Source organism: Symphalangus syndactylus, chromosome 1, assembly GCF_028878055.3.
Source record: "Symphalangus syndactylus isolate Jambi chromosome 1, NHGRI_mSymSyn1-v2.1_pri, whole genome shotgun sequence".
In the NCBI taxonomy this organism is placed as follows: Eukaryota; Metazoa; Chordata; class Mammalia; order Primates; family Hylobatidae; genus Symphalangus; species Symphalangus syndactylus.
The window spans coordinates 107,770,300-107,794,645 of NC_072423.2; the positions used below are offsets into that span (position 1 = coordinate 107,770,300).

The 24,346-nt window shown below is 56.5% G+C and overlaps 1 protein-coding gene across 3 annotated transcripts in view; it reads right to left on the reverse strand.

The window, feature by feature from the left end:
* PRKCD (protein kinase C delta) overlaps positions 1 to 24,346 on the reverse strand; it is a 31,193-nt gene that overhangs the window by 3,290 nt on the left and 3,557 nt on the right. The window contains exons 1-16 of one of the 3 annotated variants that reach the window (XM_055274346.2): positions 20,566 to 20,710; positions 10,826 to 10,959; positions 9,562 to 9,761; positions 8,145 to 8,205; positions 7,806 to 7,968; positions 7,680 to 7,711; positions 6,226 to 6,311; positions 5,852 to 5,981; positions 4,473 to 4,573; positions 3,748 to 3,844; positions 3,420 to 3,520; positions 3,107 to 3,280; positions 2,752 to 2,843; positions 2,053 to 2,115; positions 603 to 741; positions 220 to 408 (exon numbers count right to left, since the gene is read on the reverse strand). In XM_055274346.2, the coding sequence (XP_055130321.1) occupies positions 220 to 408; positions 603 to 741; positions 2,053 to 2,115; positions 2,752 to 2,843; positions 3,107 to 3,280; positions 3,420 to 3,520; positions 3,748 to 3,844; positions 4,473 to 4,573; positions 5,852 to 5,981; positions 6,226 to 6,311; positions 7,680 to 7,711; positions 7,806 to 7,968; positions 8,145 to 8,205; positions 9,562 to 9,761; positions 10,826 to 10,940 (1,743 nt within the window). In that variant the 5' untranslated portion in view covers positions 10,941 to 10,959; positions 20,566 to 20,710. Of the gene's footprint in view, positions 1 to 219; positions 409 to 602; positions 742 to 2,052; positions 2,116 to 2,751; positions 2,844 to 3,106; positions 3,281 to 3,419; positions 3,521 to 3,747; positions 3,845 to 4,472; positions 4,574 to 5,851; positions 5,982 to 6,225; positions 6,312 to 7,679; positions 7,712 to 7,805; positions 7,969 to 8,144; positions 8,206 to 9,561; positions 9,762 to 10,825; positions 10,960 to 20,565; positions 20,711 to 24,346 lie in introns of those variants that run through there. The other 2 variants (XM_055274354.2, XM_055274339.2) reach the window with 2 other exon arrangements.

Here is a 24,346-nt window from a genome sequence, read left to right on the forward strand (position 1 = left end):
AGTCACCATGTCAGGCTGATTCTATGCACAGGACTCAGACAGGAGTTCCTGGGAACATGGTGAGAGAGCAATACCCCTTATGTTAGGACTGTGGCACCACTGAGGCTGCCATTCCAGAGACAGGAAGCTCCTCACCCGAAGCCCAGTGTCTACCAGCCCCTGCCCCAGCCCAGCCCCCGCCCCAGCCCAGCCCAGCCCAGCCCAGCCCAGGGCCTCTACCTTCTCCAGGATGTCCTTGGACTCCTTGGTGATCCAGCGGGGATAATGTGGCGTGTCCACACGGATGGACTCGAAGAGTTCATCCTCATCATCACCATGGAAGGGGGACTGGCCAATGAGCATCTCGTACAGAAGGACCCCGAAAGACCACCAGTCCACAGAGAATGTGTACTTCAGGCCCTGTAGGATCTTAGGGGGGAGCAGCAGGTCAGCAGGAGCTGAGGTGCTGGGGCTGAGAGGGGCCCCTGGGCACGAACCCTAGCCAGGCCGCCTCAGCCTATGGGCTTTGGCTTGGACATCACTGCCCTTGGGAAGCCTTCCCTGGCCACCGTGGGGAGGCAAGGTGCCTGACTGAGCGGGGGGCTGGAAGGGCATCGGCTCACCTCAGGGGCGATATAGTCAGGGGTGCCGCAGAAGGTGCTGGCCCGGTTCTCCCCGAATATGTTCTCTTTGCACATCCCAAAGTCGGCAATCTTGATGTGGCCATCCCGGTCCAGCAGCACATTGTCCAGTTTGAGGTCCCTAAGGACAGGGGACAGGTAAGAGTCAGCAGGGGACATTTCTTCTCCTTCCCAACCCTGCCCCCCATGTCCTAATTTTCAGCCATATTAGTCCAGGACTGTCCCCAAGGGTACAAGGGAATGAGAAACAGAAGAGGAAGCAGAAGGAGAAAGAGATCCTAAAAACAGGTGCTTCTTGCAAGTCCCCTACTGTGTGCTAAACGCTGGGCGTACACTGCCCTACTTCCTGAAGCCCAAATGGGGCTCAAACAGGTGATGTCACTTGCCGAGGGTCCCCTAGCAGTCAGCAGCAGAAGTGACCCCCAGGTTCAGGTTTGTCTACTTCCCAAAGGCAGAGACCATGTCTATATTTAGTAATTAGTCATTTGAGTAGATACTTAATGCATATGGGCACTAGAAATGGCAAACAGTACGAAGTCTGCCTTCCACTGAGCTCAATCATGAGGCTCTCCTTAGAGCAATTCTAGGCATGGACAAGCATATGGCAGCATGCAGCTCGCTCCCACCTTTTTTTTTTTTTTTTTTTTGAGACACAGTCTCATTCTGTCACACAGGCTGGAGTGCGGTGGCATGATCTCAGCTCACTGCAACCTCCGCCTCCCGGGTTCAAGCAATTCTCCTGCCTCAGCCTTCTGAGTAGCTGAGATTACAGGCATCCACCACCATGCCCAGCTAACTTTTGTATTTTTTAGTAGAGACAGGGTTTCACCATGTTGGTCAGGCTGGTCTTGAACTCCTGACCTCAGGTGATCTGCCCACCTTGGCCTCCCAAAGTGCTGGGATTACAGGCGTGAGCCATCGTGCTCAGCCTCCCTCCCACATTTTAAAGCCTGAATGCTAATATTCGATATACACTCTCCCACAGGTTGTTTTTCCACTTAACAACATATCTTGGCATTATCCCACATCAGTACACAGAGCCTGACCTCAGCCTTTTTGGTGGGTGTACAGTTCCCACCATAGGATGGAATCATAACTTATTAGATGAGACTTTATGGAACCAGTCCCTTCTGGCAGAAGCTTAGATGACTCGATGGGGCTTCAGAGCGAGACTGATGGCTCCAAGGATGGGTGGGACGATGGTGTCAAATATGGGCAGTGAGTTCCTAGTCCCTGGAGCTGAGCCAGCCTCAAATGGTGGCCACAGGAATGCTAAGACCAGGGTGGAAGGCATAGGCAAATACCCAGCTAAAAATTGATTTCCAGCAGAGAAGGAACTGGAATTGGGGGGATCCTGCTTGGAGCATTTCAGAAGATATGATGGGGCTGGAGCCTCCCCTCCCAAGAGCCCCCGCTGCCCTAACCCCCGCACCTGTAAATGATGCCCTTGCTGTGTAGAAACTGCAGTCCACACATTATCTCAGCGGCATAAAACCTGGGCAAGAGAGAAGGACAAAGTGTTCCGGGATCTCTGCCAAGCAGCCTCTGCTTCTCCTCGGGCCTTCAACCCCACTTCCAGGGGCAAGAAATGCTGCAAATAACTCCATGGACAACCTGAGCATGATCAAGTACATCTTGCATCAGGCAAGTGGGGGCTGGCAGCCCAGGCAGAAAGTTCTGAAGGGAAAGCTCTCAGTGAGCCAGTTCTCTAAGAGTGTATGCATTTATATGCACGTACGTATGTGTTTGCATGCATACACACACACACACATGGTTAGTTTGGGGTAAGGGGCATGTGAATGGGGAAAAGCAGGTCTGGGGGCCACGCACCAGGGTCCTGTGTCCTGTGTCATGCAGGACCACCATTTGCAAGGCTGCCCTGGCTGTGGCCCACAGAGGGGCCAGGACCCAGAGTATTTGCGCTGTGCCCCCAGCCGCAGCTCACTTGCCACTCATGGCTTCCTGTGTGGTGTGGACCCAGGCTACCCCCACATCTCCCCAGCTGCTGCTCTAGCCCAGGCTGGCTTTTCTAGGGAGAGGGAAGAAGGCATGGAGGGCAGACTGGCAGTGGGCTCTGAGCCAGTGGCCCTTCCTGCACACTGGGCCCTTCCCCACCATGGCCCTTACGTACGTGGCACGGTAGAGTTCAAAGCGGCCTTTGTCCTGGATGTGGTACATCAGGTCCCCCCCGTTGAGGAACTCCATCACAAAGAACAGGTGGTCCTGGGGTGGGGAGGGTGGTGAGCAGGGGTGAGGAATAGGCATGAGGCTCCCTCACTGAGGGCCACTGGGGCCAAGACCCAACAGGAAACAGCAGGGACAGGCCCTGGCTGAGGGGGACAACTCTGCCCTGGGAGGCATGAGGGGGGAAAGCATGGTCCTGCCTCAAGTGGCCTGAGGGGGAGACACAGCCCTGACTGAGGGGGGCTGAGGGGCTGTGGGACATGGCTGTGGCATGGGGCGGTGATGGCGGGAGGCCCAGGCACCTTGGTCTGGAAGGTGCAGATGAGGTGGGTGAGAAAGGGATTCTCTGCGGCGAGTGTCAGCACCCGCTTCTCCACCAGGGTGCATTCCACATCGTCGTCGATCAGGACCACATCCTTCTTGAGGGCCTTGATGGCAAAGTACTCTCCTCTGCCCTTCAGCTCTCCAAGCAGCACCTGATGGGGAGACACGGGTGCTGAGCAGGTGAGGACGGGGCGGGGGCCACAGCCTGATTCACAGACTCCCGCCTCAGCCACCTAAGCAGGAAGAAGCCAGGGTGGGGTGGGAAGCAGGTGCCCGGCTCACAGCCCTCACCTTCCCGAAGCTGCCTTTGCCCAGGACCTTGTGGAAGATGAAGTTGTTGATGTTGCATTTGCTGCTGCCCTCCCAGATCTTGCCGTAGGTCCCACTGTTGTCTGCCCGAGAGATGGCACCTCCTCAGATCGGGGTCTCAGTCTACACAACTCCCCTCCCCCGGAGCCTGGGGTAGGCTGGGGGAAGGGGCCTCAGAGAGGAAGGGGCTCGCTCCCCAGGGCCGGTGGTTCCTTCCATGTCTCACTTGACAATGGAAGGGAGGACTGTCCCCTTTCTTTGGCCTCAGGGGGAATAAAAACTGTAAGAGGGGCAATGGACCTAGCTTCACCTTGCGAGTCCTCCCCGGCAACTCCGGTCTTCTTCTCGAAACCCTGATATATCCCAACAGGCTCTGAGGAGGCCGAGTCTGATCTCCGGGAGGCTCTCTGGGGAGGGAGCAGAGGTGGGGGGCCAGATGATCAGACCATTATCAGAACTCCCAGCCCAGAAGGAAGACCCTCAAGCATAACTCCACCCTTAACACCAAGAGTAGACAACAGGGGCACAGCCCAGGCCCCCTACTCGGGCTGCGTGTACACACACACACTCTTCCAGGAGCCCAGAGAAGCCTCGGTGGTCTGAAAGGCTCTGATTACAAACAGAAGTTTTGTAAACGGAACCCTACCTTCCCAACCACTCACTCGATAGATTTTATTTGACTATTTAGCTTCATTTCTGATTGATTCTAAAATTTTACCTTTAGGTTTTGTGGCATCCCTCAAGCCCCACCCACATACAAACGTCCACACCCAAAGTCTTAGTTCAAAGTGTTCCAACACCCAATCCTGTGGTCCCCAGGTTCACCCTCAAGTAAAGAACTGCCTGAATAATGAATTTCTCATGAAAAAAAGCCCCCCTCCCTCTGCTGCCTAAATTCTTGAGTTGGATCTTCCCGAAGTAGAGTCCTGGGTCTAAATATATCCTGGCTGTCTGTGGCTCCCAGCAGTGGCTGTAAGCCTTGACTGTCCCTGACCCCACTGCCCTGTGTCCAGGGTCCCCATGGCACCTGCCCACCTGGGTGACTTGGTTCAAGGCCTCAGCCAAGAGCTTCTGGTTGATGCCGCAGAGGTTGGCCACCTTCTCCCGGCATTTATGGTGCACATTCATGCCGCAGTCTGGGGTGAGGGAGAAGCGGGGCTGTCAGTCTCGGAGCTCAGCCAAGGGCAGGGGGCAGTGTAGGACAGGGGCAGGAGAGCAAGAGAAAGGAGGGCTTTAGTGGGGTCTGCTGGGCTCCAGTTTCTAGGAAAACATTGATCTGAAGCCATCATAAATACTTCAATCTCTCTCTCTTTTTTTTTTTTTTTGAGATGGAGTTTCCCTCTTGTTGCCCAGGCTGGAGTGCAATGGTACAATCTCGGCTCACCGCAACCTCTGCCTCCTGGGTTCAAGTGATTCTTCTGCCTCAGCCCCTGAATAGCTGGGATTACAGGCATGCGCCACCATATCCGGCTAATTTTGTATTTTTAGTAGAGATGGGGCTTCTCCATGATAGCCAGGCTGGTCTCGAACTCCCGACCTCAGGTGATCCACCCGCCTCGGCCTCCCAAAGTGCTGGGATTACAGGTGTGAGCCACCACACCTGGCCAAGCACTTCAATCCTTCATGATTTGTTGTTGTTGTTGTTGTTGTTTTTGAGACGGAGTCTCGCTCTGTCAGCCAGGCTGGAATACAGTGGCACGATTTTGGCTCACTGCAAGCTCCGCCTCCTGGGTTCACGCCATTCTCCTGCCTCAGCCTCCCGAGCAGCTGGGACTACAGGTGCCCGCCACCACACCCGGCTAATTTTTTTGTATTTTTTTAGTAGAGACAGGGTTTCACCATGTTAGCCAGGATGGTCTCGATCTCCTGACCTCATGATCTGCCCGCCTCGGCCTCCCAAAGTGCTGGGATTACAGGCGTGAGCCACCATGCCCAGCCAATCTTTCATGATTTAAAGAAAAAGGAAAAACCAGAAGACATGGGAAGGGACCTAATTCGAAACCCTTTAAAGAACATCTGGGTCAACTTAAGCTGCTTTCCCTCCAGGGTCTTCTGTTCCATCTCTAAGTGAAGCAGAGGGCAGGGGAGGCCTGTCTGGGCACCTGTCGGTGTGCATCAGGCCTGGCTTCAGCACTCTCTGCCCACTGGCCCCTCACAGGGACTCTCTAGGTCCTGCTTTTCTCCTCCAAATGGCTCAGAGGGGTGGAGCTGCCCACCTGTGGTCACACAGCAGGTAAGTGGCAGAGCCAGTCAGGCCAGTGGGGAGGGTCCACCAAGGCCTCACCCTCATCAGGTCCCTGAATGAGGTGCCCGTCTCCATGTGAGGAGGCGAGGGTGGCGTGAGGTGGCTGGAATTCACAGCAGCACTAGCTGGGAGTGCCCCTCCTGCAGCCCAGGGGTGGGGTGGCACGCACCTTCACACTTTAATCCCTGCTTCACCAGTCCCCAAAGCAGGCTGCCGCAGTGGTCACAGAAGGTGGGGCTCATGTAGTTGTGAACCTTGAAGCGGTGTGGCATGTCGATGTTGAAGCGTTCTTTCTGGAACTGGAGGTGGGGGTATCACAGGCTGAGGGTCACGTGCCAGCTCCAGCCCCTTCTTCAACCCCTAGCTCTCCCCCAACCCCGGGCACAACAACACCCCAAGAGAGCTCCACTGGGAGAGGCAAGGAAAGACTAAGAAAAATGGGGAGGGAGGGTAAGCTCCCCAGGGAGGGTGGGGAGAGGGTGCAAATCCCTCCCATCTGGCCAAGCCCCCAGATCCCCAGCCCTGCCCCGGACCCAGGCTCACTATAGTGTCCCGGCTGTTGGCCGCGGTGCCAGTGCATCTGCCGATGATCTTGTCGATGCATTTCTTGTGGATGGCAGCGTTACATTCTTGAAGAGGCACAGGCCCAGGAGGGGGAAGGGAAAGCACCGGGAGGGGCAGAGTCTATGAGCTGGTGCCTGCCGACCAGTCCAGCCCTCTACACAAAGCCACCGTTCTCCTGACCGCCCACACCCTCACCCCGCAGAGGCCCAGCGCTTGAGTCTTCCTCCCGCCAGCCCTCGAAGGAGGAGCCTGGAGAGGACGGGGCGGAGAGGACAGGCCAATCTGCAGGGGCTTAGAAAGAAGGAGTCCTAGTGGGCAGGGAGGTGGGCAGAAGTTAGGGGGCACAGGGCATCGCAATATGAGAAGCGGGGGCAGTTCTTCCAAGCCCTGGGATAGCAAACAGCTCCTAAATGCCCTCTCTTACACATGCACACGGACACGCCTCAAAACAGACACCTGTACATACACACAAAGCATGTGTAATAATGATAACAGACTTCTTACACAGAACGGCTACCAGTGCAAGGCACTTAAAATACAGCTTTACATATCTTATTCCATTTGATCTTCAAAATGACCCTATTATACATTATAGTTATATCTAATTTATAGATGAGGGCCAGGCACGATGGCTCACGCCTATAATCCTAGCACTTTGGGAGGCTGAGGTGGGTGAGTCACTTGAGGTCAGGAGTTTGAGACCAGCCTGGCCAACATGACAAAGCCCCCATTTCTACTAAAAATACAAAAATTAGCCAGGCATGGTGGTGCACACCTGTAATCCCAGCTACTCAGGAGGCTAAGGCAAGAGAATCACTTGAACCTTGGAGAGGGGAGGTTACAATGAGCTGAGATCGCACAACTGCACTCTAGCTTGGGCAACGGAATAAGACTCAGTCTCAAAAAAAAATTATAGATGAGGAAACTGAGGCACAGAGAGGTTAAGTAACTTTGCCTAAGGCCCTATAGCTAGGAAGTGGTAGAGCTGGGATTCAAACCCAGGCAGTCTGGCTCCAGCCTGCGGGGCCTCGTGTATGCACCCTCAGGGACAGAGTGTGCTCACACCTGTGTACTCAGAGACACCCACATCTACACAGAAGCACATGCAGCCACTGTGTGCTAGTAAAGGACCTATCACTGCCTCTCCGGGGAAAAGAGGCCTGGTGCATGGCCTGGGCTGGTTTCTGCGTGAATATTCTACTGTGCCCAATTGCCATCCACCAACTCCCTGTCACTGAATGCGGAGCTGGGAAGAGACGCGCAGAACTGGTTTTCCAGAGCAGCAGCAAGCCAGCCCCAGCACTCACTGAACTCAACTGCTATATCTACACTGGGAAAACTCACATGCATACACTCTCTGAGCGCACACAGGCACTGGCGCACGTGAGCACACACGGGTACATACGTACAAACTGGCCTGTGGAGACACTTACGCCTGCATTTGTAGCCTTGCTTGTTGAGGCCCCTGAAAGGCAAAACCCAGGCAAAGTGAGTGAGGGAGGACCAGGATGGGCCCCCACTACCCTGCACCACCACCAGCGGGCATGGCCAGTTCTCACCAGACAAAGTCTTTGCACACAGAACAGAAGGTGGGTTGCCCAAAGAAGGTGGCGATAAACTCATGGTTCTTGATGTAGTGGATTTTGGCCTGTTTGATGGCTCCGCGGCGGTTCATCGTTGGGAACTTGGCCTCGTCCTCACTGCGCATAGACTGTTTGCAATCTGGTGACCATGGAGTAGGAAAATCAGCCCTGGTATCTGGGAGGGGTGGCACCCCTGCAGTCCCTCCCAGGGTGGTCCTGGACAGCTCCGTCGAAGGGAGCAGCTTCCCTACACCTCAGTGCTGGCTCTGCCTCTGAACCCGGCAAGGCAGCCCTCCACCCCCAGGGAGTTCTTACCCACGTCCTCCAGGAAATACTGAACAGACATCAACACCTTGGCCTGAGGCTGCAGGTCCAGCTGTTGGGGGCCAGAGGCCGGGGGAGAACAAGGTCAGTGAGGGCGGCCTGGGCCAGGCCAAACTCAGAACCCGCCCCCATGGCTGGTCCCCCAAGGCCAAGGCAGCCCCCCAAGGCCTAGCCAGATACTTGTCTGCCCAATGTGGGCAGGGCCCTGCCTGAGCCCCACCCCCACCCTGTACCCAGGGGTATTATTACATTTAGGGAAGTGAAAGGGTCCAGCCCACACCCAGCCCAGACACATAGCTGGGGAACAGAGCGGGAAGGGAAATTCCCCACCCCTACCCACTGCAGCCCCCTTAGCAAGGATCTTAGAATGGAGGCCCCTACCTGTGTGCACATCGGGAGAGAGACAGACACACTCATCCTCGTGCACACACGCTGCTCCTCCCTCTGTGCCGAGGGCCTGAGCCTCTATCCCCTCACCTCCCCCAAGACCTAGACCTGGTGACTGATATCCTCCCTTGGGGCAGTGGAGACAGCACAGCCAGAGGCCCCTCTGTGTCCCTGCCTGACTGGCCAAGGGTCAGTACAGCCCTGTGTCAACCTCTCTCCCATCCCAGCCCCCTCACCCCTTGCAGGAGGTTGATCAGAGCCTCCAATGGTCACAGGGCCTTTCCTAGTGGAGACATCTTGGTTATATCCCACATGTAACCCCAGGGAACTTCTGCCAGCACTGGCATCCTGTGGCCACCCAGAACACACAGCTGCACATGGCCAGGTGGCCACATGCTTGTGCAGAGGCTCCATTTCAGCAGGTAACTAGATGAGACCGTCAGCCTCCCCTTCTCCCACACCTCCTTGCTGTTAAAGATCACTATGTTGCCCCCTCAATGGCTGCCAAGGCCTAGAATATAAGGGAGGATTCCAAAAAGAACTGGAATAACGGGTGCCTCTGGCAAGGAGGCCTGGTGGCCTGGTGTTGGGGCAGGGACACACCCTTTCATGCAGTTAAAAATGTTTTACTATGTGCATATCCTAGCTTTCCAAAATTAAAAAGGAAAAAGCAGTCACAATAAGGAAGTTGGCCATCTTTAGCACCTGCTATGTGTCAGGTTCTGCAATAAGCCCTGTACATCCAGCTGCTCCTTTCATTTGATCAACTGACCCTGAGGTAGGCACATTTAGTAGCGTCTTCCCTTAACAGATGCGGAAGCAGAAGCTCAGAGAGGCTGGGAATCTGGTGAATTGCAGAGCCAGGATTCACACCCAGGCCACGTTGGCCGCGGGGCTGGACTGGTGGCCAGCACAGGGCCCAGTGCCCTTCAGCTGTGCTCAATGACCAAGCCCACGTGTGCATGCACGCGCGCACACACACACACACACTCTCACACAGCATGGCTTGTGCGCCCCTCACCCAGAACTCAGCCTTGCCGTTGTTCTTCTTGCAGCGCTCGGCCAGCACTGACACACCCACGGTCACCTCAGACACCGGCTCCTCTGCTGCCCGCATTAGCACGATCTGGATGACGCGCCCCTCGTAGATGTGGGCATCGAACGTAGACTTCCACTCAGGATACATGGTTGGCTTCTTCTGCACCAGTGTTTTCCCACGCTCTGCAACGAGGCCAGGCAGGGAAGGTTGGGCCATGGCCCCTCTGTCCCTCCCTCCTAGACCTCCACGGCCTTCCCCTGGCAGAATCTGCCCGACTCTCCTGCCTTGAGGGCGTGCTGTGGTCCCCCAGTGTCCTCTAGAGCACAGAACTACCTCGGGAACCCTGCTAGGTCCTCCCTCCAGGCCTTTGTTCCTGCTGTTCCCTCTTCCTCTGACCCTCTTGCTCCAGCTCCATTTAAATGTCGCCTGCCCTTATGCATTCACTCAGGGAACATGGGCTGACAGCTCCTGCATGCCAGCCATAATATTCGAGGCACAGAACACAGCTGAAAGAAAAGCTACATCCAGGGCCTGTCCTCCTGGATCCCCAGGTCCGGGTGGTGAATACACCAACTCCTTCCTCAAGTAACTGTTAAGTCACAGCTGTGATGAGACTGAAGTGGGCAAGGCTGGTAGTGCTAGACTTGCCTATGGTCAAGTGGCCACAGGGTCAAGCCTAAGGGTCAGGGAAGATTTCCTAGAGGAAGGAACAGTTCAGCTGAGACCTGAGGAACAACTAGGGGTTCACCAGGCCAGGGCAAAAGCAAGAGGGAATGATGTGAGGTATGTGCTTCCTCCAGGAAGTCCTCCCTGACCTCAGGTTCAGAGGGTGCCTTCTCTGGGCTTCCCTATTGCAGGACTCACTGCTTTTTGATGTGCCTGGTTTCCCCACCTGACTATGAACCCCATGAGGGCAGGGCCAGGTTAGTCCTGGAGCATGACAGTATCCTCAGTGCCCAGAACAGGCCCTGGCACAGATGGACATGTAAAAATTGCTGGGTAAAACAACCAGTGAAGGAGGAACCAGAAACTCCAAGCCTTCCAAGGAGGGCTCAATTTGGCCAGTGTTTGCAGCCCTATAGAGACTCAGTGGCCTCTGCCTTCATAGCTGAGTGGGGCAGGGAGTCAAGGATGAGGAAGAGCAGAATCCTTCAGAGGTTGCAGGGAACAAGGCCAGGCCCCCTCCAGTCCCTCCAGCTGGGCCCAGATTCCCAGCCCCTCTCCAGGGACCAGCCTCCAGGCCTACCTGTGCTGAGCGCCTCCTTCATCTTCACAGCACAGAAGGGCTGGTTCGCCTCGTCCTCAGCCTGCAGGGAGCCCAGCTCATAGGAGTTGAAGGCGATGCGCAGGAACGGCGCCATGGTGGGGCCTGCAGTGGGGCTGTGCACACAGAGGGGTGATGCCAGGCGGCCGGGTAGGACTAGCGGGAACAGTCACGGGCAGCACTCAGGGACCCACTCCCCCAGGGCTCTCCCATGATTGGGCTTGGCCCACATGATGCATACACACACTAGTCTCAGTTACCAGTGTTAAAAACTGAGAGGTTTGCCAGGCACGGTGGCTCACGCCTGTAATCCCAGCACTTTGGGAGGCCAAGGTAGGCAGATGGCCTGAGGTCAGGAGTTTGAGACCAGCCTGACCGACATGGTGAAAAGCCATCTCTACTAAAAATTAGCTGGGTGTGGTGGTGCATGCCTATAATTCCAGCTACTCGGGAGGCTGAGGCAGGAGAATCACTTGAACCCGGGAGGCGGAGGTTGCAGTGAGCCGAGATCGCACCACTACACTCCAGCCTGGGTGACAAGAGCCAAACTCTGTCTCAAAAAAAAAAGAAAAAGAAAAAAATTGAGAGGTTTATGTAAGTCTGGATTTGCGGCGTCTCTGGTAAAACTGGAAAATGTGATGTTGGGCCCACTGGGCAACAGCCAGCTAGCACTGGGATGGCTGCCCTCCATCAGTCTACCCCAGGCCAGGGACACTCTCTTCACTCCTCCTCAAAACCTACCTGGGCCCTGGTGGCATTTGCATCTGTCAATCCAAGATATTCATTTAGGGAGTCACTAAGTCACTAAGTGACTCCCTAAGTACCCTATTGCTGGGCACCTGCTCCATGCCAGACACCTGGTATGTGCCATTGTCACCTGGTAAGGGGACAGGACAGTATTGCCTCTTTCTCCCATTCTGCCCCATGCAGCCCTTCATAATTTTCTAAGTTTGGGTTTTTTTCTTCATAACTACCCAGGCAGACAAGCAGTGCCAAGATAAACACCCCCACTTTTCAGATGGGGAAACTAAAACCCTAAGGCAGAATCAGAACCAAAAGCTGACATTCCACTAACTTGGCATCCACTTTGTTCAGGGATCAGGGCAGTGAGAGGCTCTGCCTACATCAGTGTGCCTGACCCTGCTAACTTGACCCCTTGGGGTCAAGTGCCTCTTGCTTGCCTGGAAGGTTGCCTGCATCTTCAAACTAATTATTTCCCCAAATATAAAACAGGTGGGCATGGTGGCTCACTCCCATAATCTCGATACTTCAGGAGGCCAAGGTAAGAGGATCGCTTGAAGCTAAGAGTTCAAGGCACCGGTGTGCCATGATTGTGCCAGTGCACTCCAGCATGGGCGGCAGAGTGAGACCCTGTCTCTTAAAAAAAAAAAAAACTCAAACTGCCCAGGCACCGTGGCTCATGCCTGTAATCTCAGCACTTTGGGAGGCCAAGGCGGGCGAGTCACCTGAGGTCAGGAGTTCGAGACCAGCCTGGCCAACATAGTGAAACTGCATCTCTACTAAAGATACAAAAACTAGCCAGGCGTGGTGGCACATGCCTATAATCCCAGCTACTTGGGAGGCTGAGGGCAGGAGAATGGCTGGAACCTGGGAGGCAGAGGTTGCAGTGAGCTGAGACTGCGCCATTGCACTCCAGCCTGGACAACAGAGCGAGACTCTGCCTCAGAAAAAAACAAACAAACAAAAAAACCCAAATTGTATTTTAATGTTGAATGTAATGCTGAATGTGCCTTGCAGATTCATACACAGCAGCTTCCCACACTCCTGGGTTTCTCACCATTCTCTAAGTTAATGTTCACTACAGTAAGTGACCCCAAGGGGCTCCTCAGGTTGCCACTTGTGAAGAACACTCAGGTGTGCAAGCACCTATGTGCACACTGGCTCCTGCCCAGGCCCCACAAGGCTGCTCCATAGCCTTGGTTGAGGGAGCACTCACTCGATTTTGTGCACATGCACGTGTATTCACTCCATCCTGAACATAAGCCAGCACACAGGGGCACACTCAGACACACATGTGTGCATGCACACACAACAGCTGCCCAGCCCCAGATGACTTCCTCCAGCTCCTGCACAAGGTGGCCAGAGCAGCGGCCAGCTCTGCTGGGAGCTCCTAGCTCAGACCAGCTCACAGCAAATGCTGACCTCACCCTGCAGCCCAGCCCAGTGAGTCCAGGCAGCCCTGAGGCCAGTAGCTGCCAGAGCGGAGAGCAGGACCCAGGTAGGGCAGACCCCACCACATTCCCTGCCCGGCCCTGGCTCCTACTCAGTGATGTGAGAGTGGGTGTGCAAGCTCACACCTGAGCCCAAGTCCAGCAGCCTTCAGCCTGACACCAGCAGGTGGCCTGTGTGCCAGGCCAGCTGCCCTTGACCTCTTGGTGGGCCAGGGAGAGAGGGCCAGCTGGTGGCTGCTGCTGGCTGCTCCCCAGGCTGCAGCATGCATGAATCGGTGTGTGTGAGGTTGCACGAGTCTACAGGAATGTGATTATATGCAGCCATGGGAGTGGGTGGCACATGGTGGGCACTCAGTTAATACTGGAGTGAATAGCAAGCTGCGTGGGCCTGGCCTTGCACATGTGCAGGAGTCTGGGTGAGCAACCCAAACCCGTAAGCAAGATGGACACCTTGCCCCTCTTGCTGCCTGGCTTGGCCCTGAGGGTCCAAGAGATCCAGCACCCAGGTGAGTGCTCCCTGGGTCTGGAATGATTGGCAGGTCTGGGTCCACACTTCCAGGGCCTGATCCCAGCAGATGCAGCTCTGCTGTTAGGAAAACCTGGAGACCCAGCTGGGGCAGTAAGCAACTTCTGAGTGCCTCGGAGGATGATGAGGGTTGAGGGGACAGGGGCGCAGGGATAAAGGAGGAGCAAGTGTGTTGCAGGTGGCCTGGGCTCCTAGGGGAGAGAGGCTCAGGGCAGCATATGTGGCAAAATGATGGCCAGGCCGCCTGGGTGCTGCACCCTGACATCAACATTGCCTTGGCTGTGGACTCTGTGCAGGTCACTTGGCCTTTCTGAACCTCAGCCCCATTTCCTGATGAGGAATAGTCTCTTGGCTAAGGGTTGTGGTGATAATGAGAACTCATGTAGGATGAGGGCCACAATCAACACAACAGGCCACGGGGAGGGGGGTCCTCTTACCACTATCGCCCCCTCTCACTGCAGTATCCATCCCTCACTGTGCACCTCCCTTCACAGTTTACAAAGCACACTCGCATCCCCCACCACATCCATTCCCCCTGCCCAGCAGCCTGGGAAGACAGTCCTGGTTACAGACCCCACTGCTCAGAAAGGGAAACCAGGTCTCCATGAACATACAACTCAGTCAGGAGCACCAGATGCTCCAACACTGGCCAGCCAGGTCCTCCTCCCAGCAACCGACCCTTGGGGCCCAGCCCTGACAGCCTGCAGGCTCCATGGCTTCCCCTACCCCTGGCCTGCCCAGCAGGAGGTATGCGTGGGGACCACCCCAGGACTGCATGGAAGGTGGAGGAGATAGTGGGTCAGAGAAGCCCCAGGAAGGTGAGGCAGAGCCCAGGACCTGCCCACCCGAGGGTGGCCCTCCAGCTCTCTCAGGCCACACTCAGAGCAGCTGCTGCTCACAGTTAGAAGCCACTGGCGGGAAAACCACAACCACAGCAGGACCCAGCCCTAAACCTGCACTGCCAGGCTGCAGTGCCATGAAAACTGGGGAGCCATGGTCTTCGTGGGCTGCCCCAAGATTAACCAGCAGTAACCATAGGGTCAGACCCAGCCTCCTAGGACTAAAACCAGGGCATGGGATCTGGCCAGGTTCTGCCACCTCCTCTGTCCCTATTTGTACTACCCAGAGCCCCACATCTTCTTCCATCACTGCGTGACCCTGAGAGAGGTCCTGGGCCTCTCTGGGCCACAAGTCCCTGCCCTGCACAGCAGAGTCAGAGTCTGCCCCCTACCTCTCAGAGTGTATGGCAGGGAGGAGGGGGTGAAGCAGCAGCACAAAAGCAAGGTGTGCTGGCTATTTATAGCCCCCATGCAAATAGGACCTGGGCCATGGGGGCCCCAGAGGAAGGCCGCTGGCTCAGCCCCAGACTCATGGCCACTCTGCAGGGCCAGGGGGTGCCAGGGGCTCGACCCCACACAGCCTCCACGGGACAAGTTCCTTGGAGCCAGCTGAGGCCAGCCAGGCCTTTCCCAGCTGCCTAAGGGCTCCTAGTCTCTATTCTGCTTCTCCAGCCTACAGCAGAGGCAGCTTTATGAAGCAGAAAGCACCAGACTAAGGGTCAGTGTCTAGGTATGAATCTTGGCTCCTCCACTTAGAAGAAGGACAGTCCTTTTCTGAGGCCGACAATGTCGCAGATTACCTCTGTAATTACATTAGCTCACTTTATCCCTATGCGGGTCCAGAAGGGATTTTACTGATGAAGAAACCGAAGCTCAGAGAAGCAAAGTGACTTTCCAAAAGGTCACACAGCCAGTAAGTGGTGGAAGAATAAATCCAGGCCTGCCTGATGTTGCAGCCCAGGTCCTTTCCAGTATGCCATGTTGGGAAAAAGAGACAAAGAGAGAGAAAAGGGTAGAGGTGGACAGAAGAGGGTAGAGGTGGAGATGGATAAATGTGCCAGGATCAGCACACACAAACACACATGAAGACAGAGAAAACAGGGAGGTAAGGGCTCCAAGAGACAGGTACCCCATGCTTGACCAGTGGTCTTCCCCCCTGACCTCGCCACTTGGACTAGCCTCCATTTCCAAAACCCAGGGAAGGGCCAGGCACAGTGGCTCATGCCTGTAATCTCAACACTTTGGGAGGCCGAGGTGGGCAGATCACCTGAGGTCAGGAGTTCAAGACCAGCCTGGCCAACAAGTGAAACCCCGTTTCTACTAAAATACAAAAATTAGCTAGGTGTGGTGGCGGGCACCTGTAATCCCACCTACTTGGGAGGCTGAGGCAGAAGAATCGTTTGAACCCGGGAGGTAGAGGTTGCAGTGAGCTGAGATCATGCCACTGCACTCCAGCCTGGGCAGTAAAGTGACACTCTGTCTCAAAAAAAATAAAAACAAATAAAACAAAACAAAAACAAAACCTAGGGAAGGCTTGGCCACACTGGATCCCAGCCCCAGGGAATGTGAGCCCCAGATCAGCAGCCCAGAGGCAAGGAAAGGCAGTAGCTAGGTCAGGCCAGAGAAGGCAGGTCACCTCCTCTGGGACAAATGGAAACCTGTTCCCAGCCAGTACCCGGCAGTGGGCAAGGCTGGCCTCAAGGTGATCAGAGCGACCTTGGGTTTGGAGCTCCCGGGCACAGAACTCCTGGTTGTCTCCAGCAGACAAGTATGTGTGCTGCACATCCACACGTGTGCTGGTGTATACCAGCACAGGAGGCTGGGGTGAGGGACATGGCCTGAGGAGTGCCAGCAGGAACAGGAATGCATTTGCTAATTTTTCTACATCACATGTCACTTGTTGGATAATGGTTTTGTCAAAGGTGAAAAACCCCAACAAGCCAATCTCTCCACAAGAGATAGGTCTTCAGAGACCGACATGCCCATCTCCTCATTGTACAGAGGAGGAAACTAAGGCCAAGGTCCTGCAGTGAGGTCCCCTGGCTCCCAGATCCGGCCTGGTCCCCTCCACCCCATCCCTTCCCTGGTGTTCGATTCTGCCTCACAGACCACAGGACGATGCCTGTTGGTCAGAGGAGTAAGCTGGGCTGGAGGAAAGAGGCTTGATCAAGCTGCTGGGGGAAGGTGTGTGAGAGCAGAGGGAGGCTGCCTCAGAAATGTCAATGGGAGAAACGAGGTGGCAGGCTGAGGTCAGGACAATGAAAGACCAGTTGCAGCCCCTGGTGGGTATGGGGGGTCTGGTTCCCTTGAACAGACCCCCGGGGAGCAGAGGATGTCCCCCATGCCACCTACTGCAGCCCTCTCCCACACACACCTGACACCTGCCACGGAAGTCACAACTGCATGGCAGGTGGCACAAAGTGGGGGCCCTCCTAAGGATGCAGACTCTGCCTGGGGTAGTCCATAGTGCAGCCTGCCACAGCCTTGTGGATGAATAAAGGAGGGCGGAGGAGACCAAGGCCCAGGCAGGGGCAGGAAGGACAGTGAGAGGAAGTGTGATCAGCAGGAGGGTGCAGGACTGGTCCCGGCAATCATGGCAGTGCAAGGGGGCCGGGCATGGTGGACCTGCCAGGTTGGGTAGGCAGGTGGGTGGTAGCTGGGCTGGGAGGCTGGCTGCCTAGATGGCCTTCCCAGCGGAAACAAGGCAAGGAGGCCATGTGGGTTTCACAACCCAGGAAGTGGGCTCAGCAAGAGGAACAGGAGGTGGGAGAGGAAGGGCTAGCAAGACCCTTTAGGGTTCCTCCACCAGGGCCCATCCCCCAGCCTCCACATGCTCAGCCCTGTGCTAAGAACCAGATCTATGGACTCAGCTCACAGCCAAGTCCCAGAGCAAGGGATACTCCCCATACCTGCTCCTCCCAGGACAGGTGCCTCATCCCCCAGCCAGGGCTCCTCCTGGGCCCCTCCCTCACCCCACACAGACCAACCAGTGCCTGTGGCCTCTCCTCCCTTTACTCAGCTCCCTCCCGGTTGTCACCATATCTGGTCCCTCCCCTACCCATTCTTCCCACAGCTGGGAACCTCCTAGGCTCTCACTGCCCCTGGAGAAAGCCCAGACCTCTCCACGTCTTCCAGGCTACCCACACCCTGGCCCTGTCCTGCTCTCTACCTCAATCCCTGCTCTGGCTACTCTGTGAACATGTGTCTCATTTCCCAGCCCCCATGTTTTTGCAGATGCTGTGCCCTCAGCTGGAACGGCCTTCTGAATTCCCACAGATCCTTCCAGGCAGCTCAGAAGGCTGGCCCTGGGGGACCCTTCCCACCTCTCAGGAAGCTAGCTGCTTTCCCACTGGTAACCTCTGCCACACCAGGCCCATGGAACTTACAGCCTGGTGGGAGCCAGTCACATAAATATGTGGTTACAAAGGATGGTAAGACCTCTGTAGGATGCGCCACGCAGGCAGTGAGTAGTAGGGAGTGAGGGGGGCTGGAGGAGAATGGAGGCTGCAGGGACCTGTTGGCTGGGGGCCTTCGATCCGAGGGGTCAGCAGGAGCATAATGGCCTGCCCTGCCAGAGGGTCTGGAAGGGTCAGAGGGGCAGGACTTGGGAGCCTGGCTGTCATCGGCTCACATCCACCCCTGCCAGTTTGTGTGGGGTAGGGCCTCCCTGGAAGAAGGCCAACAGGCACAGGCCTCCAGTCACCAGCCAGCCCTAGGATATGAGGAGTCCTGGGCTCAGTCAGAGGGGCGTGCCCCAGGTACCCCTGAGAGAGGAACAAAGGCCCCTTCATGGCAGGAGCCAGAGAGCCAGATCCTGTGAGGACAAGGGGCCTCTGTGAAGAGCCAGGGTGGGGGATGCAGCTGGGCCTCTCCACGAATAACCACACATGTGTGCACACAGGCACACTCACCAACCCAAACAGCACATAGGGAGCCCCACTCGACATCAGACATACACGCACACAGTTGGAGCCACAGGTACGTGCACACAGTTGGAGCCACAGGTACGTACACACACTGCTATGATGACTCAGGGGCACACACACACACAGAAACACACCCCCACTCACCGGCTCTCACATCTCAACAGACACCCAGGCCCACACAGACCACACCCGACCACATAGGCTCCACATGCACGTGGGGTGCCACAAGCTGTAATGTACACACTGGCACAGAGATGCTCCAGGCAGACAAGAAACAAACATACAGGCCTGGAAGGACCCCACATCCCTGACTAGAGTCTGGCACCATGAAGTCCAAATGCAGCTTTTTCCACAGCAGCCCCCAGGCACAATGGCTGGGGAATGGAGGAGGGGCAGAAGGGCAGCTGGTGTCAGGCTAGGCTGGGCCTTTCCACCCAGGGAGGCAAAGAAAGTCCTTCTTGATCCAGAGCAAAGTCTAAAGTGTGTAAGGGAAGGAGTGGGCTGGTCAGGCACATCACTGGGCAGGCCTCCGCCTGCCCGCCCACCTGCCTGCAGGACCTTGAGGCTGTGGTGGAGGTTGAAGGTCACAGGTGGCAGTCACAGGCCTGGCACACAGGGGGAGGGGAGGGCTTGAACCTGTCCTGGTAGGGCAGCAAGCCGGGCACCCCAGGCACAAGTTCCATGAGCTCCAGGCTCACTGTGCAGAAACCAAAAGAGAGGTTGAGCAATTCAACCAAAGCCACAAAGCCAATGGGGCAGACCCAGGGGGAAGTGGGGAGAGAACCTCCAGCTGTAGTCCTAGAACTGCCCATCTGGCCTCCAACGGGGTGAAGGTATGTGTTTGGAGGTGGGAACAGCTCCTCCATCAGCCCCCAGTACAAGAGCCTTACTCCTTAGCCCTTCTTTCTCCCACAGAGTTCCCATGATTTTCCAGATGGTTTACCATTGGAAACAATCGTTTTGTGTTTGGGAGAAGGCAAGATGGCCACCTAAGCCTTTTGTCAGTCATCCCCAGGATCTGGGCAGGACCCACATGATGCTTCCCCACTTTGGGGATCTTGAGAAAGCTGGGAGAGAGGCAGGACCATCCCCATGGTGCACCATCCCACAGCAGGCAGCGGACAGAGGAACCGGCGAGCTTGGACCTAGACAGGCCTAGCTCAGATCTGCTGCCTGGGTGCTCCGTGATCTTGGCCCAAGTGCTCTGGTGTCTTCCAGACTTCCTTGGATCAGTGGGAAAAGAGGTTCTGTTAAACCCCCCAGCTGCAGGGTGCCCTGTTCTGGCCTGAGGCTCTGGGCAGAACTGGGCTGAGACAGGCAGCATGAGTCCACTGGCAGAGGCTGGCCAGCTAGCTGTCCCTCCCCGGGCTCCAGCCTCCCTGTCTCAACAATGGAGACCTCTAAGCTTTCTCCAGCCCTGACACTGGAGGACCCTGAGATCCTCCTCCCGCCCCAACAACCCCAGCCCACAACCTACACCACGCAGACATCTGATCCAGCCTCAGGCCTTGGCCACTGCCTGCTCTGCTCCGCCTGTTTACCCAACACGGCCATAGACATGATCCAAAGCTTCCGGAGCTGTTGTGAAAACAGCGGCTCAGCCACCACAAGCCTGCCCTCCTGGGTGCCTTGGCAGAGACCTTTGAGGGACAGCCATCCCAGTCCTGTTCCTGGGCCTCTCAAATGCTCCCCCACCCCTTAGAAGGCCTGTTGAGCCCTCTCCTCCCCAATCCTGACTTTAGGCTCCCTGTCTCTGGGCCCAGACCCTCCTGAACTTCAGCCTTGTGGCCCCACCTGCCTCCCTGGCTTCACCACATGAATGACTCCAGAAGAGCTCAAGCCTGCCCACACCAGTCCCCCGCCGTTCCCCTCCCAGCGCTCCTCATCCACTAAGAGTGCACGAGCTCAAGCAGTGGCTCAGGCCAGACAGCTCCCCCTGCTCCCCACACAATAAGACCATCCCGTCTGCCATTGCAGCCTGTCCTCAAGTCTCAAATCCTCTCCTCCCACCACCACCATCCCCAGGCTCTGCACCTGCCTTCTGACTGCTCTCCATCCTCTACCCTGGCCCCAATGGTCCCCCCGCTCCAGCCACCAGACAGGGCTTTTCAGACAGATTTTGTCACCCCCTGCCCAAGCCCCCAGTGCCTCCCATTGCCCCTCTGACAAGCCCAGACTCCTCCCCTCAGCCTGCTCCATGCAGTCTGCCCCCCGCCACCCCCCTCCCCATCGCCGTTACCTCCCCGACCTCTCGGGCGGCTGCCTTTCCCTCACTCCAGTGCCCCAGCCACGCTGACCCTTTTCAGTTCCTGAAGCAGCCAGTTCCTTCCCGCTTAGGAGCCTCTGGGCTTGCTGTTCCGTCTTCCTGCTCCACCCCACCCCACACAGTGGCTCTTTCCCATCGTTCAAGTCTCACAGGAGACCACACCCCCTGATCTGCCCATTTCACAGATGAGGCAAGTGGGGAGCAGTCCAGTCCCTGGCTCAAGGATGCACAGCCAGTAAATACTGAGCAAGAATTCAACCAGGGTCTGTCTGATGCCCGCAGAAGTCCTGCTCCTAAGCCTTCAGGATACCCTCAACCACACTTCCCGCCCAGGCCCATCCATCTTTTGCTCTCCAGCCCTCAGGCCCCTGCTGTTTGCATCACTGTCCTTACCACTCCTCAACACTCCTCACCCCCAGCCTCTGGGCCCCACACAGTGAAGGCCAGTGCTTAGCCCAAACATAACTGTGCTGACCTTCTTCGTGTCCCTGTGACAGGCTGGGCCCTGCCCCCAGCTGCCATGGGTGTAGGGGGTTTTCTAGCTCCCCCTACTCTTCTAGCCTCCATCAGTCCCAGATGCCCACTCCCTGCCCCAGACCAAAGGCTGACTCCAGGGGTCTGAAGGGTAAGCAGGCTGGCAGGAGGACTTACGTCCACCCCCTCGTTCCCAGCCAATTCTCCCAGCCTAGTGTCCTGCAGGAGGCCAGAGCCGGAGAGGGCCAAGGGGAGCCCTGAGGGGGCAGCAGGCAGCTGCAGACTGCCTTTCCCCTCCCTGCATCCATTTGTCATGAGATCTATTTTCTCCCTATGAAAGGGAGTGAGGGGGAGAAGAGCAGGCAGGGGCTGGACTGCTGAGTGGGTGGAGCTGCCACTGGAGGCAGAATTGAGGGGGATGAGGGAGTCAGAGACCTGGTTCCTCAGCCAGGCTCCATAGCCACCTGGCCATGTAACACTGGGCCAGTGCCCAGCCCATTAGATAATAATACCCCCTCATCAGTCCCACTTGCTATTTTTTGAATAGTTCCCATGAACTGGGCTCTAAATGCTTTACATAACTACAGTTTCTACTCATTCAACTCTGACAATGCGCTAAGCACGATGCTAGCTACTTTGCATATGTTTTCTGTCATTTCCGCACAACCTCATCAAGATGGATGCTATCATTATCTCATCTGTCAGGGGGAAACTGAGGCACTGAGTGGCAAAGCCACTTGCCCACGTTCATTCATAGAGCTGCTGGGAGCTGCCTAGTCACTGAGATGCAGCCCAGCCATCACCTCTCTCAAGGGGGCCATGCCTACCAGAGTTGATGCTCTTGAGCCTCGGCTTACAGGCTCAGAACAAGAAAGGAGCCACGGTTGTGGGGACTGCAGGGGACTTTGTGACCTGCCCCCTTGCCCTTCTCCTAGAGCCCCCCAAAAAGGCCTGTGCAGCCCTGGCAGTGAAAAGCCTGGTCAGTCAGCCTAACCCGGTGGCCAGACGCTGCTCCCCTGGGCAGGCAAGGCAGGGGTGGAGCAAGGCGTAGAGCCGCGGACGGAGGGCTGGTCAGTCCCACTCCAAAACCACTTCCTGGGCAGCTCAGAGGAAGTGAGCCTCCGGAAACGCCTTGGACAGATGAGCCTCTCCCCTAGGCCCAGGCTTTGGGAAGTGAACAGACAGCCCCTGCCAACCTCTCAGTCCCTAGAGCCCAGCAACTCCACTCCCTCTAGGCATGGACGCTGTGGGGGACACAGGAGTTGATAGGACCCCCACTCACTGTGAGCACCTTGGCCCCGTGGCCAGACAGCCTACTTCCTCTGCTGTAGCAGCCGGCACACGGTGCTGGCACAGCTGACACAGCCTCTCCCCGGCATTCATGCCTCCCATCTCCCATGCCAATCCCTGGTCGGCCTGGAGCCTGGGGCCAGGTGGGCAGGGTGGCTGCTGAATGCATGGGCAGAGCCCACCTACCAGGGTGGCCCAGCCTCCCTTACTGAGATCACAGCCACACCTGGAACTTCCCCCTCAGGTGCCAGATGCAGGCGACCTGGCTGGGCTGTAACTCTGACGAGGGCCCCCCTTCCTGACCCCAGAATGGGCACAGTGTGGTATGTGTGGGCAGGCATTTGAGTGCATGGATGCCAACGGTAACTGGGAGAGCATTTGTGTGTGTGTGAGTGTGCCATGGGTGGCTGCATGTGAGCACCTGTGTACCTGCATGCCCACATGTGTGGTGCATGTACAGGAACTCATGAGTCTGTGGGTGTGCGTGCCCACTGCAGCACACCAGGTTTAGGGATAGGTCCAATACACAGAAGGCCCAGTGAAGACTGCTCCTGTTCTGCCCCAACTCCCACCCCGGAGTGAAGGCCCTGACCTACTTTCTGCCCCCTAACCCAGAGTCAGGCCCCGGAAGGCCAGCCTTTATGGCTCTACTCACAGACCTATAGGTGCGTAACAGCCAGTGGGGTTGGCTGTGGGGGTCTGCTCAGGGAGCACTCCTGGAGGAAAGACGGTCTTTGCTATCCCCCCACTGTTACTCCCAGGCTCCAGCTTCATTAGCACCCATACTCACCACCAGAACCCTGCTCACTGGGGCCCGGTCACCCAGTCACCAGCCTGGAATGAGTGTGGAGTCACCCACAGCGATGTTTTCATGGTAATAGGGCTGAAGGAGGCAAGGCTCGCCCCAAAACAAGGAATTTCTAGCTTTCTGAGGGGCTTCAGAGAGACTGCAGCCTTCCCGGCATTGTTCCAGACTCTGCCTAGCTCCCCTTGAATCTGGAAGCTGAAGAGAGGGGCTGAGCCCTGCTCGGGCTCCAGAGAAGCTGGGGAAAATGGAGGGGCCTGGGGTGTGGAAGACAGCTCAGCTGTACCTGGAGCTGGAGACCCCATTCCATCCCCATGCAGTGTCCAACCCACTGTGGGGCCCACGGGGAATCTCAGTGTCTTTGTGTGATGATGAGGACAGTTTGAGGCAGATACAGGGCCACGGAAAAGCTGATACATCCACCCTCAATCCTTGGCCCACGAGCCACCCTCTCTCTAACTGACCAAAAAAGTGTTACTACTTTTTGCCCCAAATTAATGGTAGGCCCCAGGCCTCTGAGCTCCAAGGCGAGAACATTCTGGGGCCAGAGCCAGGTTCCAGGCAGGAAGTTCCTCATGAGCAGAGAGCCCCTAATAGGGCAAACAGCTGCAGCCCCTGGGCACACAGGGCCCACAGCCAGATCAAGGACTCTGCACGCCTGCCCAACCCCATCCAGTCCCACAGCAAAGGACAAGCAGGCCAGAGAGGAAGGCTACATCGGCGCACCATCCACCATCCATCTGCCTAAAAGAACTCAGTCCTACCTGGGGCTCCCAGCTCCCGCTTGTCTTTACTCCTGGATCCCACTGCTGCTGCAACGCACCAACCACCAGGAGAAAAGGGCCTGCCCCCTGGCCTGGCCAGTTCCCTGCAGACCTGTAGGAACAGGAGGAAACAGCTGAGCCGGTAGGCACCGCCAAAGAGGCTCTCCCCATCCGCCAGTCCCAGCATGGCTGACAGGCCCAGTTCAGTCTCTCCTGGCCCTAAAACCTCGGGTCTCTCTGGATGTGGCTTTCCCTTCCTTGAAACATGGTGCTGGGCCCAACTTTTCCTGAGCACCGCTATTTGTCCACTCCATGTTAGGGGCTGGAACACTGTGTCCCTGCCCTCAGCACATTTCCAGCCTGGTGAGGAGGCCAATAACACAGCAAAAACCTGTTCCTGACCCTCCTGTCTGCGGGAGGT